We start from the raw sequence: 15,774 nt of genomic DNA on the forward strand, positions 1-15,774 counted from the left end.
CTGCTCACTAGAATTTGAGACACAGCCTATGTACAATGTCCCTGCTGCTGTAGATGCATCCTGTACACCGCAAACTGAAATCACGGCTACCATTGACCATAGAGAATCCTATAATGCTGCATATTAGTCGAAATCTACGGTTCTATTATTTCGAGAAACCCTTTTATATTTGTAGGCTGCAGCTCAAGTGTCCAGAAATACATCTGAGCCATCAACATGAAAGGCTAAGATTACTGATAAGTGTACCAGCCAATGACATTGACATTTTTGAAGAGCATGTTAAATAAGAGCCGTCATAAGGAATATATGAATATAAAAGGTTTTTATTTTAAAAACGTGTTTGAAAAAGTATCTTATGCTCTTAATACTGTAAAACACTATTTTTAAATATAACAATTAAAAATAACAAAATAATAATTTTATGTCAAAAGTTAAATTTAAACTGTTTTGTAACATTCTAAATGTATTTTATGTAACTTTTGATTAATGCATCATTTGTGCAATAAAAGCATTAATTGCTTTAAAAATAGAAAAAATCTTTTAGATTTTTTCTTCATAAAACAAAACGGTAAAAAAGACATATTCAGTGGTTTAATAAATTAATTGCAATTTATTCATCCTCTTTCTTCAGTAGCTCCAAACAGCTCAAAGATCTAACCAAATAGCAATCTGTCAAATAAACATATTTTAAATATATATAGTCTTAAAGCCTTTTCCATAACAAATTTTTTAACTTCATCCTTGCTAACCTTGAATGTGTTCATCCAACCTGCATTAGATGTCTGACTGTTCCTAAGGGGAAATTTTACAATGTTTAAAAACAATACATAGACTTCAACACAAGAGAGCAGGGGCCTGTACCATGAAGCCGGATTAGGTGGCTAGCCAGCTATGTTTCAGCTTAGTTTCCGCCAACCCTGGGTTTTAGGTACTATGAAAGTAGCTCGGCTTTAATCGGTGTTCGTTGCCATGGTATCTTACGCTGCACGGCTAACCTGCTCCGGGGCAGGTTATGTTCTGGTTTAGAGATCTCAATCTGAAATTTGACCAATCAGCTTCAAGCAAAGTGACACATCTCTGACGCAATAAAGCCACTCCTCCAGTTTCTCTTACTCCAAATTAAAGGATAATACTACATAAAACATTTTTAAAGATAAAATCATGTGATTTTTAGACATGATTATTTTTTATTATTTATATAATTAGTATACCCTTAATCCATTACACAAGACAGCTTATTTTAATAGTAATTATTAAGCTTTTATTTTAAATTAATATAAACATAGATAATATGCAATATAAATACGTTTTAGAATCAATAGCTGTAAACATGACTACATATGAGTTTCAATTTTTAAGTGTTGTTATATCTATAAATATTATAAACTTTACAAATTTTACTTGCACTTATATGGTAAGTTTTCCTCTTTAATGGATCGATTGTTTCATTTTGCTGTGTAAATGTGTTTAAATTCTTCATATTGTTCAATCTTTTAATCTTTGGTAGTGAATTCTCACTGACTCTCTCACGAGAAGTGAATCCCAGTTTCAAGGCATGTGATTGGCTGCTCATTACTGATGTCACACTTTCATGTGCACGAGCTCCATTAACTCAGGATCAAGCCTGAGTTGACAGAGAAAGTTGATGATCAGCTTCATGGTACCAACAAAGCCGGATTGAACTGGTTTGGTTTTGTCAACTCAAAACTAATCCTGTAACCCTGAGTTTGTTTAGCCACCATCATGGTACAGGCCCCTGGTAACTACCACAAAATATACTGTTTGTTTGTATGTGTACTGAGGGTATTTAAATGAACTGAATGCTTCTTTTTCAGATATCACAAAAAGAGTGTTGCATTTTCACAGTCAGGAATTATTTACAATGGAAAAACACATGCACTAGTGTTCACAAACTAGGTTGGCAACACAACAATGCCACCAATTACTTTAGAAACAGAGCTGTTTTTGGACATCTACAATTGCTTTCTTCATTCAGTCACACTAAATTACAGCGTAAACAGATGAACAGTCCCAAAAGCAGCATAATGACATTAGTACTTTTAGTATAGGAAGGATGTGAAGATCTGTGTAGTCTTCATCACTTGAGGGGTCTGAGGTGGGCCATGGATACCTGTTGTATTAAATTTGGTTCTAGAGTTCTCTCATTACTGATAAATGTGGATATAATATGGTTTAGAACACACTTTCTTTATCTGTCATTAGTACTATTTTAAATAAGTAATTTATGAAGGAATCTGATTTGTTTTTTTACTGATTTAAACATCAATTTAAACTGGATAAAAAAGTAGGTTACAATTACTCTTTTTTGTAACTCATGAATATTCAGTAAATCAGATTACTTCATTCAATGACAATGGCATCGACTAAACATACCATCATCTCTGTGCATCTGAAAAGCAATGGAATAACATGGCAAACTTTTCTACATATAATTTAAACCAGTGCTTTCATATAGCAGAATGGACGCTTTACCCTTCAAGCTAGGTTATATCCTGTTTACTAATACTTGGTGTTATGAGAGAGCTGTAAAATATGAATGTTTATGCTGCTTTGCATGCAAATTGTGAAATTAAGTAAGACTGGTCCTTTTACAATCCATGGGCATGCTTTCAAAGCTCTGATGGTACAAACTACCACAGCTCTGTAAAATAATCATTTATTAGCCTTGTCTCTATCCAGCTGGAGTCCTCTCTGTATTGGCTATGGTTTTGCTATATTATCAGCCACTGAAACCACGTACAGGTTAGTGCTTGGTGGATGTGGGACAGATGTAGCATAAGACCTCAGCTGATTGGCTGGTTGGAGAGAATGGGGCGCTCATGGTCACTCAAGGTTTGATTAGTTTTCCTTCCGCTCCATCCTGATCTCCATTCTGCAATGTGTCATGACATTATAAAATCTCCAGATCCACGTGCCGCACCTCAGGATTACGTTGCTGTCGGAGATACAGAGCAAGAGTGAATCAAGGAAAAATGAGGACTAGTAAGTACCAACTTGTTCTAAAAACATTCGATTCAACACATTACCATCCCCCAATTTTTTTTTTTAAGACAAATGGACACTTTTATTGAACAATCCTGAAAAAAATGTATCACGGTTTTCACAAAATATTAAGCAGCAGCAACTGTTTTAAAAGTTGAAAATAATAAATGCTAAAATGTATAAAACATTTTTTATGCTAAAATCTTTAAATGTTCATATCTGATTTTGAAATAAATCTCCTTTTTGTAAATTCGGAAATATCTAAACATAAAAACGTAAATAATAAATTGAAAAGCAAAAAGCAAATTACAAATTTCACACAAAAATTTGCATTTAACTTTCTCACCATCTGCCAATACATCATATACAGCAGGGGTCTCCAACCCGGCTCCTGGAGAGCTACCGTCCTACAAATTTCAGCTCCAACCCCAATCAAACTCACCTGAACCAGCTAATCAAGGTCTTCAAGGCTACTTGTTAATTTCAGACAGGTGTGTTGAAGCAGGGTTGGAAGGAAATCTGCAGGACGGTAGCTTTCCAGGAGCAGGGTTGGAGATCCCTGATATACAGTGTGAAAAGGCAGTTACAGTGTTGTTCTCTGTGAAACATCAAATCTGATTTTCCTTTCTCAAAATGAAACACTGGAGAGTGAAACTGGAAGGTTTCACTTTGATTTATTTGAATAGTGGTGGCCAAATAGCTGAACTGATTTCCCTTATGTGCAATAATGAGCATGGTGTCTGCTGAATGTAGTGCTGACTTATTCTGACAGCTAACTATACATCATGTAAGTCAATTTTCCTGAAAGATTGTCAGGATGGAGACCCAGAGAGATCGGAATCATATATTCTTAAAAATAAAGGCTCCAAAAAGCACTGCCAAAGAAGAACCATTTATTGTTTGCTAAAGAACCTATCAGTGAACAGTTCTTAAGAAAACATTGTTTTCTTAGTGTGGAAAATATTTAAAAGAAAGTTTTTCCACTATAAAAAACCTTTTGTAAAATAGGTTCTTCATAGAACCATAGATTAAGAACTTGAGTGTGGTCTTCTCAGATACCTTAAGTTCTTTCTCTAGACGGTCCACCTCTGCTCCTAAGGTGTCAATAATGTTTTCCCCGTGCTTCAACATAAAGTTCTCCAGCTCCTCTGGCGTCTTCACCTGCTGAATGTCCTGCAGGCCAAACGCACACAATTTGTAAGCACACAGTTATTACACACATTATTAATATGCAGATCTCACAAAAAGATGATTCTTTAGCAAAAACTACCATGAATTTGTTTGAGTGCTAATAGTTTAGTCACTTCTATGAAACAACGGATAGACTTAAAAAAACAAATCCTAAAGTCACGTCAGATGATCTACATCACAGCAGAAGCCTTGTCTCTAAGCACGTACATTGAGGATCTGTTCAATGTCTTGTTTCTCCAGGTATGATCGTGTCACCACCCGCCCATCAAAGTCCACCTCCGCCTTGAAGCGCACTTTGCTCAGGCCCATATCTGTGGCTTTGACATCATGAATCGCCCTGGAGACAAAATGACCTGAAGTGAGGCCATCAAATCTAATTTCATCAAAGCATGAACGTACACTGATGTAACTGTCTGACCAAGCTTACATTTGGAACATACGATGCTTGCCTGAATTTGAAAAGCATTTGAAGCAGGTTGCTTCTGCCTTCTTGTTAAAGCACTGTCATGAACTGTAAGATGGCAGCTTGTCTGCTGATGAAGCTCTTATTATGCAGACTGTGGGTACATGTAGAGGACACATACAATGGAGAGAGGCAGGAACGGAGTACTGACCTGACAGCAGGGTCACTTTCCAGAAACTCTGTGAGCTTCTGCACATGCTCGGCCTGGATGGAGCGACCCAGCAAAGCCTCTGTGTTAGTGTAGATGAGGAATGCAGATACCATTCCTAACAGGGTGCCCACACCCAGAGAACCCAGACTGTCATAGTACGGGTTACCTATGAAGGGGGAGAAAGAAAGAGGCATTAAATGCATTAATACGAGTGCAAACCACATCAATGGTGCAGGAAGACATTCTAAAAGATGAATATATAGCATCTACCATGGATAAGGTTACCGACAATCCACTGAGTTATAAAAAAAAAAAAGTGCAATGAGTTGTGTGTGTAATATTAGCAATATCTAAATGGCAACTTTTTTACATTTATGCATATAAAGGTTAAGTAACAATGAATTCTGTAATCCATTTAGCCATATGCTAAAATTGATACACAAATTTTGGTCTGCCAACGCTCTCACAATACTTCAATATTTGTGTACCTTGTCTTGTCTTTTTTTGTCTGATTTCTTTGTCCTTTTCTTTTCAATATTTTTATTTTTTTTTGCTTGAACTACAAGTAATGTTTGGCTTGATTCATGGCTTATAATGCTTTAACAAAAACTTTTTAAAAATCCCTATGGAAAAATACTGAAAAAGTTGGCAGGTACTCAATGCACTCTACAATACAAATTGTTTCTTGAGTATCAAATCAGCATATTAGAATGATTTCTGAAGGATCATGTCACACTGAATACTAGAGTAATGACTGCTGAAAATTCAGCTTTGCCATCACAGCAATAAACTACATTTTATAATGTATTATAATAGAAAACATTCTTTTAAACTGTAATAATATTTCACAATTGTACAGTTTTTACTTAGTATTCTATAGTTTTTGAATATACTGTACATGAATTGGTATGCAGCAGTCTTTAATGCCACAATAGAGACCTCTAGTGGTACAAACAAAAGTGCTATTTTTTTTCTTTTAAAGCCCTGCTATATAAAATAACATTGCTGTTAGTTTCATGGTTGATTACACTTCAATAACATACAACTGTGGTAAGTGCCAGATAATAAACTGAGCTGAAACTGCCATCAGGGCTGTTCTCAAGCATGAAAGCAGGTTTACTGAATAGAGCATTATCCAGATCTCTACACAAATTTTCCACAAAGCCATGAAAACCACAGGGCAAGAGGAACAAGCTTCAGGGCAGCCGTAGGTGTTGACTTTGTTTGTGCACAGAAGTGCGTTTAGAGCTGGATTTACAAAGCTTAAAAGAACATCAACTGCTCTTTACAAAGGGGATAAAGCTCAGGCCCATGTGATTAACCCTGACCCTGTGGTAGAGACCACAGTTAGCATGAAACAGAAGGGTCAGGTACTATTCTGGTGTTTATTTGAAATACCTGTGAGAGACGTTAGTCCCATACATCCAGCTGCCAGCATCACCCCGAGCACAGCAGCAGCATCCTCCAACAGGACCACGTTAGTGCTGGGGTCTCGACTTTGCATCACTGTCATACACAAACAAACAAGAATTATCAAACTGCTCATCTCCAAACTGTCAAACTTACAACTACAATCAAATAACATACAAGGCTAATAGAAGAGTTAACCAAAGGTACATACCGTACTCATAAAAGGACAAGCCTTGTTTATGTGCACTCCTCTTGATCTCGTTAATGGCCACCAATAGTGTAGCTTTATGGGGAATCACCAGACAGACGATAATAATAAAGTGACGCTGTCAGGCCTTACTGAATGTTAATGAAAATATGGAAGAGGAAACCACATCTCACCTCCCTCAGATACCAGAGATCCTGCTAAAATACAATAAGCCTGCAAAAGACAATAAAAAAAAAACATTCACTATTATTGAATTACCACTGTGTATGAAATGTGCTATATAAATAAACTTGCCTTGCCTTGCCTTGCCTTGTTCAAATTTTGAGGTCAGTAAGATTTTTTAAAATCCATTTTTATTCAGCAAGGACAGACTGAACTGATTAAGTGACATTAAAGGCATTTATAATACTACAAAGATTTCTATTCTATCAAATAAATGCTGCTATTTTTAAGTTCCTATTCATCAAAGAATCCTAAAATAAATGTAGCACATTTTCCACAAAAATATCAACCAGAACAGCTGTTTTCAACAATGATAATAAGGTGTTTATTAAGCAACAAAATAGCATCTTAAAATGATTTCTGAAGGATCATGTGTCTCTGAAGACTGGAGTAATGGTTGCTGAAAATTCAACTTTGCCTTCACAGGATTAAATTACATTTTAAAATACATTCAAATAGAAACAGTATAAAATTGTAATGTTTCAGAATATTAAGATTTTCTGTATCTTTCATTAAATAATTTCAGCCTTAATAATCTTATAAATGCTTTTGAAAGGTAATGTGACATCACAGACTCATATCATTTTGTACATCTACAAGTTCTAACCCAATGCTACTAACCCAGAGCAGTGATTCTATTGGCTGAGGGTGCAAGAGTCCCATAATGCCATGATACCAGGACAAGCCAGCACCCATCATGAAGATGCCGACTCCGCTGATGAGAGAGGCGATGTAACGCATGTTGGAGAAGCCATACCTGTAATAACAGAGAACAGTTGGCTTAGACATGACCACATGACCAAAGGACAACACTAGTCTGTATGAGCTGTACGTACGGATGGACGGCATCTGGGTTCCGGACAGACTGGCTGATGCCTAGTGCAAGAAGAGCCTGTCAAAGAGTGAGTATAAGAGATTAATTGAAAGAATGAACAAGTATATATGTCTATGTAATTTCATTTTTAAATCACACATCAACTTTTGTAGGTATAACCTGGAGGTCAAAGGTGGTAATATGGACATGAATGCCAACTTACCTGATTGCAGGTATCAGCCAGTGAGTGGATGGCTTCTGAAAACATACTGGCAGATCCTGTATAAACCCATGCCAACAGCTTGAAGAAAAAATTCAGTCCATTTCTGCAAATTGCAAAAGTGAAATTAAACACCTGATAAACAAATACACTGATGTTCAAAACAGTAATACTTTTATTTAGCAATGTTGCTTGAAATTGATCAAAAGTGACAGTAAAAAATCTTGTAGTTCAAATAAATGCTGGGGTTTTTTTTAACACTTTTTATTCATAAAAAAAAAAAAACTGAAAAAAGTGTATGATAGTAAATACTAAGAAAATGTTAAGCAGCACAACTGTTTTCAATATTGATAAGAAATATTGCTTAAGCAGAAAACCAGCATATCAGTATGATTTCTGAAGGAACATGTGACACAGATGCTGAAAATTCTGTTTTGCCATCACAGCAATAAATTGCATTTGAAAATATATTACAATAGAAAACAGTTATTTTAAGTTGCAAGAGTATTACACAATATTATTCACAATGATTTAAGTTTTTTATCAAATGAATGCAGCCTTTTTAAGCATAAGAGGCAACACATAATTACATAATTTGGCTTTCTGTATAATGTACTAGACACAGATCTGGTTGTTTTACGGCTAACAGTCAATGTGGGTCATACCTCATGTGGAAGCACATGTCTTTTAACTCAATATCCTTAATCTAATAGCTAGATAGCATGGGGTTGTTAAAACTTACATGCATATAGCCACCATCACCACTTTTCCCGGTCCTTCTAGAAATGTTGCTCTCGTCCTAGACCGAGGCTATAGGAGTCAAAAATGATCAAAAACAGTTAGCTAAAAACGCACTGTACTCATTGATATGCTCTGCTTTGAGTTTAAATTAGGAGCAGCATGAAAATACGAGTATGAAAAAATGTCAATAAAGAGACAATGGAAGAAAGAGACAGAAGCTGAGGAATATCATGAATCATGGAATGGCTACACCCAGGTATTAGTAGTACCAAAACATAAAAATCACAGTGACAGGCTTGAACTTGTTTTTACCTTTGTGTTCCCCCAGAAGTCTTTGTACTCCTTCAACAGCTTCTGATTTCTAAATATGTCTTATGGGTGAGAAAGCAAAGACTAATGGTTATTTAGACCGTAGATGACATGAAAACATTAGAATGCAGATCATGCAGTAAATGAGGAGAGAATGACATACTTTCTTGGTACTCCCTTTCCACCTCTTTCCTGAGATTCCTCTCTCTGGCAAGAGCCTCTTGACTTCCCCATACATCCAGTGCTCTAAACAAAGACACCGAAACATGATAATTGATCCTTGTACCTGATGCCTAAATTAAGTATATACAGTACACTACAGTTTAAAAGGTTGAGGTCAGTAAGATTTGATACTGTTTATGCTTATTAAGGCTGCGATTATTTGATCAAAAATACAGCAAAATATTTCTTGCTTAATATTTTTGCGGAAAAGGTCAGCAATTTTTGTCCTTTAATAAGTGTAAATTAAACTTTATCTTACTGACCCAAACTTTTGAATTGTAGTATATATGTAACAGTTTTACATACTTTGCCTCCACATCTGATCGCAGGAAGACAGTGAAGGCTTCTGTGTCGTCATGGGGACTACGTTGACGGATTTTCCTAAGCTGCTCAAGGTCACTTTGAACACACAAAAGTGCATAGATTCACATGTGAACATGGGAGCTAACTGGATTACAACAAAGTAAACTACAACACTCCACTTCCTAAAGGTACCTGGGTTTGAGGCAGAACTCGTTCATAGCTCTAACTGCGGTAATGAAATTATTCTGCGTGTATTTGGTGCCATATTCCCTTTTTTTCAGAACAGCCCGTACTAAAAACACAAAAAAACATGCAAGATATTTAAAATGCATAGAATTGCGATATCAATTCTGATTGGACCAAAAGGTACAAGTGTCTGTGTCTAAAACAAGGCTGTAATACCTTTCACTTGAATGCTCTCTGCTTTCATCAGACCTTGAGGTTTGGAACCTCAAATACATAAAAAGAAAATAATACAAATTGAATAAAAATAAACAACAGTTAGAATAAATCATAGTAACTGCACATACATTTTATAATACATAAATATGTACAAAATATATATATAAAAAAATTCTATATATACTCACAAAAACCTAAGAAACAAATGGTTTATAGAAATGAGCATGAAGTAGTACACTTAAACGTAATTCAAAGGCCTGTGAACAAATAAAATAATGCAGAATCATTACCAGCTGTTTTTGCAGAGGACTGTGCAGCTTGTTCTTTCTCAGTGGGCTTTGGCTCTACAGGACCTGCTGGAGATCCGTCTTTATCACTGCATGATGTGGAACAGTACTGGACCTGTGTCCACGTTAAGGATGTGACTCTGCAATAAGGAAAGCTAAACCACTGTTTGTGCACCCCTCCTCCACTTTTCCAACCTACAGAGAATCACAAGTTGATTAATAATATCTGGATCTAGTCTAAAATTATTAGAACTGCCAATGCTGAATGACAAGATAAGACACAAATGTAAATAAACATCCTCTCTCAGTCCTTATACTGACAAAACATGCAAATGACACTGCATGATGCTCTTACCGAAACATGGCTTTGCTATTTTAGAGGGTCTCTGAGATAAAGGGGCTCGTTGTTGCAGGTAGACCCGGCAGAGGACTTGCCATGGTCTGTGTGCCAGGCAGGGGAACATCCTCTCTGTGGCAAGTCCAGGAGACACACACTGAATCCTGCTGAACACTGGCATTACAATATGTTAGTAAATACAAATCCCCGGATGCATGTGATAATCTGACAACATTGAAGCATATACAGTAAAAAAGGGGAGTGTGGACTGGTCTACAAAACATCAGATTAAGCCTATTACAGTAACGAGATTGATCATGTGACCATCCACATGATATATCTATGCACAAACCTCAACACATCACACAGGCTTTGAATAGAATCATAATGACAGTTCTATTTAGCTCACATTTTGAACACTACGTCAGGTAATTAGCTAAATGTGATTAGATGAGATGAGTTCCAAGAGAACTTTTCCATATAGTTACATAAAACCTTTTCAATTCAGCAAAAGCCAAAACTCGGAAACATTTAAAGCTAGTATAAACACTTGCATGCTTTTCTAGATCAGCATTAAGCTTAGAATTACCACTCAATGATATCAGCATCGGTCTAGATGTCCCTTCAACGTGTCCCTGGGCCAAGCAGCAGATGTCTGAACGTGCGACTGCTTTAATTTCAGATTAAGTGAAGACTACCGCTCTGACAACAACAATACACTGCTAACTGCAACCGGTGCCTTTCAGTTAGCTTAGCATGACAGATAACTTTACATCTTAGCAAGTGCTACAGTTGATGAGGTAATTATAGCCATATTACACACAGAAGCTAAATAATAGACACCCCGTTAGGTATTATTTACCTTTATATAGCTCAGTCCATTATTTACTTGTGGTGGGCGGCTAACTCAACAGTCCATAACAAATGGTACCAACACCGAGAGCAGTGAAGACGGAGAGCTCGCGAGATCTTGAGTCATTGAACGAGAGAGCGTTAGTTTTGAAACTGCGCCTGCAGTCTCGCAGAGAGGTCTAACAGTGGAGGAGCCTGTCACTGGAGCAGCGCTGTTAAAAAATCTATAAAACTATATATCCTTAAAGATTCATAACTGTGACCCTGGACCACAAAACATAAGGGTCATTTAAAAAAAAATTTTTAGTTACATTTTAATTTTTCATGTTTTTAATTACATAATCTACAAGCTGAATAAATAAGCTTTCAATTGATGTATGGTTTGTTAGGATAGTACAATATTTGGCTGAGATGCAACTATTTGAAATCTGAGGGTGCAAAAAAAAAAAAAATCTAAATATTGAGAAATTGCCTTTAAAGTTGTCCAAGTGAAGTTCTTAGCAATGCATATTACTAATCAAAAATTAAGTTTTGATATATTTAAGATAGGAAATTTACAAAATATATTCATGGAACATGATCTTTACTTAATATCCTAATGATTTTTGGTATTGTTGGCTATTGCTATAAATATACCTGTGCTACTTATGACTGGTTTTGTGGTCCAGGGTCTCAATTGATCACTTTCTTAGTTTGTTAAGTTTTAAACTAACATAATTATACAACCTCTGCTGGTTGGCCTAAATCATTCTTTAAAAATAGCAAATTAAAAAATTGTTTTTGGAAACTCATGTCAGCCCAACTTATATTTAATAATAATAATAATTCTAAACCTTTTAAACACTTAAGTACAGGAACAAAACGGTTTTAAGATGAGAGACATATATAATAGTGCGTATGTCCAGAATATATATTTAACACAAAAATTAGGATACATTCCTTGTAAATTTTAACGTAGCCTACAAAATAAATAAACATACATAAAATACATACTATTAAATTACAATAAAGACTGTATCGTGGAAACTTACAAAGTAGTATTTAAATATACAAAGACATATAAAGGAAAAATATTTTTCAACATGTCTTGAAGCAAAATAACTATTATTTATTTATTATTTATTATTTATATTTTCCTCAGTCCCATTCAGAAAGATTTTCAAGCTCTTGAAGCCACTGCTTCTCCACCTTCACAAAGAGAGATAACAAAACAGTTAGGATATGCACTGTACTGTATAGACATCTCTTTGTGACTACATATCGGTTTGAAGTGGCATACAGTATTCCCAATAATTTTAGAATTATCCACCTGTTCATTTTGCAGTTTAGTCAGGCTCGGCACTGAGGGTTTGTCTGCGATCATTCTGGTTTGCTGACTTTGAGGAAGCTGTATTGGGGACAGGGAATTTCTTTGGATGTTTGCTGCCTCAAAGACATTTTTCATGATGGTGTCTGATTCTCAGAGATCATCTCTGAACATTGTCTCTTCTTAGGCATAAAGTTTGAGTATTGAAGTTCAGAGTGAATCCTCTTAGAAGAGTTCTGGTGGATTTTCAATCTCTAAAAAACGGACATTTCAAAATATAACAGTCTCAGCCAACTCTATTAATGATTTTTGTGGTGCTTCAAAGTCATTAACCCCCAAAAGACATGAAATGGGAACAATTATAACGACAAAATTCCCAGTATCAGATAAGTTCTAGGAAGTATTTTTGTATGAAGACTATTAACCTCACTCAAAAACGTACCTTCCTCCCAGCCATCAAGTTTACTCTGTTCAGTGTTAACAGCCTCCACCACCTTGTGAGAACATTAAAGTCACAAACGTTCAAAGGCAAAATCATGCAAGCAGAAATGAAATAATCTAAAAGAAGCTTTGCAAAAGCACCTTTTCCTTATTACACTTGCGCCTTGGAGTAAAGCATCCATCCACGATGCTTTGAAGAGACTGCTTTAGTGAGGCATGTAACTCGCTGCTGGTGCTCTTGACCTAAAACAAACCCAGTTTTAAAACATTTATATAACTTTCACAAGTTAGCAAGCACTGCTCTTAAGAATATGAAGTGAAATGACACATAAAATAGGGTGTTTTGGGAACCAGTATAAATTATAACCATATATTATACCCTCATGCTATCAAAACACGCTCTTCGAAACTCTCCACTGCTGCTGCTGGCAATTATACTGTTCATTGAGCTCAACACAATGGGTAAGGCAGAATCCAACCTCTGCCTGGCCTGAAGTACACACAGAAAAGATGTATGGTTCAGTGGTCAATAAACAATGACTAATGGCTATACTGTCACTATTGTTTCATGTATATGAGTGTTCAAAAGTTTGGGGTCGGTAAAATTTTTAAAAATGTTTTTGAAAGACGTCTCTTATGTTCACCACGGCTGCCTTTATTTGATAAAACAACAGTAAGTTTGATACCTTTTATTATAATGTAAAAGAACTCTTTTCTATTTTTAAACTCATTTTTAAAATGCAATTTATACCTGTGGTGGCAAAACAGAATTTCAGGAGCCATTACTCTTCAGTGTCACATGATCCTTCAGTAATCATTCTAATATGCTAATTTGGTGCTCAAGACACATTTTTATTATTACCAATGCTGAAACAATATATATTTGTACTTTTTCAGATTTCTTTGATGAATGGAAGAATCAAAAGATCACCATTTATTTGAAATAGAAATCTTTTGTAACACTGTTAAAGTCTTCACTTTAATCTTACTGACTCCTAAACTTTTGAATGCTAATTTAAGTAGCCAATATTTGTGACATTTAAAAATAAAGTTAACAGAAGAATCTTACAGCACGTTTTTGCTGAAATCGTTTCAGTGTGTTTTTCATGGTAGTCTGCAGTGTCACCCTCACTTGATCTCTGTTGTACCAAAGAACTGCATCCAAGTGTCTCTCAAAAACCTCTTCACTGCCTGCCACATTTAAAAGCAGAATTTCAAAATATTATGACCCATCTCAAGATGTCTATATGATGGGGAAAAGCAAACGCGACTCACTTATGAAGTCGGAGATCTGGGAGTGGAAGGGGTTAGTGTACTGAGTGAAAATGAAGACAGTCAAGAGTCTGTTCTACAGCATGGCTCCATTTTGACTCAATGTCCTGCTGTACAACATCTTGTTTCCTGGCTGTAGTCAGTCTCAACAGAGAATTCTACATAAGAACACAGAGATCCTATAAAGAGAAGAAACTGAATTAAATAATATATAGACATGATGGAAAACTGTCTGAACAACTCTAGTCTCAAAGCCAACAGTGATTTGTAGCACAGTGCTTTTTATGTTTTGCAGCGAGGCTTCCATCCATAAAATTATTAACACGGTGAGGGACTTTGCTCTCAGTATCCCTAATTTCTCCCCATTTAGGCCTGTAATTTACCCTGGATGTTTTGTGTTTCCATACAACAGACTCTAGAAAGGCCGAAATCTGCCCAGGAAAGTGAAGTAGCCAAACTCATCTGTGTGTGCATTAAAGGCATGCCGCATGGACTGTACACTAACATGTGCAATAAATGTCAAGGAAAACATTATTTAAAAAATATATATATATTTTTTGTTCATAAATATGAATAAGAATAAGCATTTTTTAACCATAAAAATGATAGGCAGAATAAATCATATGCACGCTCTTAAATTTTAATAAAAATATTTATGTGCACATTACAGAGGATATCCGTATGCATGAGAGACGAGTGGGCCAATTGGAATATAGATCCATACAGGGAGCAAGTGTTGCCATGGTAGCCATCCTCATTTCCCCACACAGTCCAGCCTCTATCATGTCAGTGGGAAGCACACAGCTCAGTATGTTTCCTAATACTGGGTGCATTTGTGGACAGGACGGGAGACACCGTACAGAGAATGGACTCCTTCAAAATAAAATCATAGAAATAAAATGTGCAAGTACAAACAAAATGCAAGTAGAGATTTTTAGGATGTAAACACTCAAGGACCAGTCTGGGGTGTTCATTCTGCTTGCTAGTAAGTTGTTCCATTTAATATAAAATTGCAGAAACTGACTGTCCGTATGCAGCAGTGTCCATAGTAATGCTACGATCCGTCGCTGAAACTTTACTTCCTTTCTCTCTTCCACTATAAAAGAGTAAATAAGGACAATTACACCCAAAACATTTTTAAAAATAAAAAAAAGTGGGTTTAATTAGTAGACATGTAACACATCATTACTTACAGAGAAGAATAAGAGCAACAAAAGCATAAAAACAAGCGTTGACTTTTGTATTATTATCATCTAAACTACCGTTCAAGCATTTTGAGTCAGTAAGATTTTTAATGCTTTTGAATGAAGTCTCTTATGCTCACAAAGTCTGCATTTATTTGATAAAAATAGATTAAAAACAGTAATATTATTATAATATTTTGGACAATATATTTTCAAAAGAGTAATTACTTCAGCGTCACATGATCCTGCAGAAATCATTCTAATGTGCTGATTTGGTGCTCAAGAACCATTTCTTACTGTTATCAATGTTACAAACAGTTGTGCTGCTTAATACTTTTGTGGAAAGCATGATACATATTTTTTCAGGATTCTTTGACGAACAGAAGGTCTAAAGTAACAGTATTCATTTGAAATAGCAATCTTTTACAGCTTTATA

At 35.7% G+C, this 15,774-nt stretch overlaps 2 protein-coding genes and 1 pseudogene across 4 annotated transcripts in view; all 3 read right to left on the reverse strand.

The window, feature by feature from the left end:
• The window catches only part of LOC306853527 (fermitin family homolog 3-like), a 568,382-nt gene that overhangs the window by 436,455 nt on the left and 116,153 nt on the right, over positions 1-15,774 (reverse strand). The window lies entirely within an intron of this gene.
• On the reverse strand, positions 589-11,243 carry LOC306852844 (proton-coupled zinc antiporter SLC30A9, mitochondrial). Of its 2 annotated transcripts, XM_079389954.1 has the most exons (20): positions 11,146-11,227; positions 10,873-10,985; positions 10,302-10,457; positions 9,950-10,141; positions 9,660-9,707; positions 9,450-9,549; positions 9,261-9,353; positions 8,896-8,978; positions 8,736-8,794; positions 8,425-8,492; positions 7,686-7,788; positions 7,485-7,540; positions 7,270-7,405; positions 6,600-6,639; positions 6,430-6,501; positions 6,207-6,314; positions 4,809-4,974; positions 4,402-4,531; positions 4,063-4,176; positions 589-2,956 (listed from the first exon to the last, which is right to left on the reverse strand). In XM_079389954.1, the coding sequence occupies exons 2-20, from the start codon at positions 10,889-10,891 to the stop codon at positions 2,912-2,914; spliced, it is 1,788 nt and encodes a 595-aa protein (XP_079246080.1). In that variant the 5' UTR covers positions 10,892-10,985; positions 11,146-11,227; the 3' UTR covers positions 589-2,911. The 2 variants fall into 2 exon arrangements, with proteins under 2 accessions (XP_079246080.1, XP_079246081.1); XM_079389955.1 differs by lacking the exon at positions 10,873-10,985 and having other exon boundaries at positions 11,146-11,243.
• LOC306853324 lies at positions 12,295-14,637 on the reverse strand (annotated as a pseudogene). Its single transcript has 7 exons — positions 14,538-14,637; positions 14,158-14,333; positions 13,952-14,073; positions 13,262-13,372; positions 13,024-13,125; positions 12,884-12,935; positions 12,295-12,323 (listed from the first exon to the last, which is right to left on the reverse strand). The product of its transcript is annotated as an uncharacterized misc_RNA (transcript).

This window comes from Barbus barbus (genome assembly GCF_936440315.1).
Source record: "Barbus barbus genome assembly, chromosome: 33".
Lineage (NCBI taxonomy): Eukaryota > Metazoa > Chordata > Actinopteri > Cypriniformes > Cyprinidae > Barbus > Barbus barbus.

Excerpts from the sequence above, each read along its gene's own strand:
- LOC306852844 (XM_079389954.1), bottom strand. Across the intron at positions 8,493-8,735 it reads ACTTCTGGGGGAACACAAAG|CCTCGGTCTAGGACGAGAGC; the intron begins GTAAAAACAAGT and ends TGACTCCTATAG. Across the intron at positions 6,640-7,269 it reads CAATAGAATCACTGCTCTGG|GCTTATTGTATTTTAGCAGG; the intron begins GTTAGTAGCATT and ends TGTCTTTTGCAG.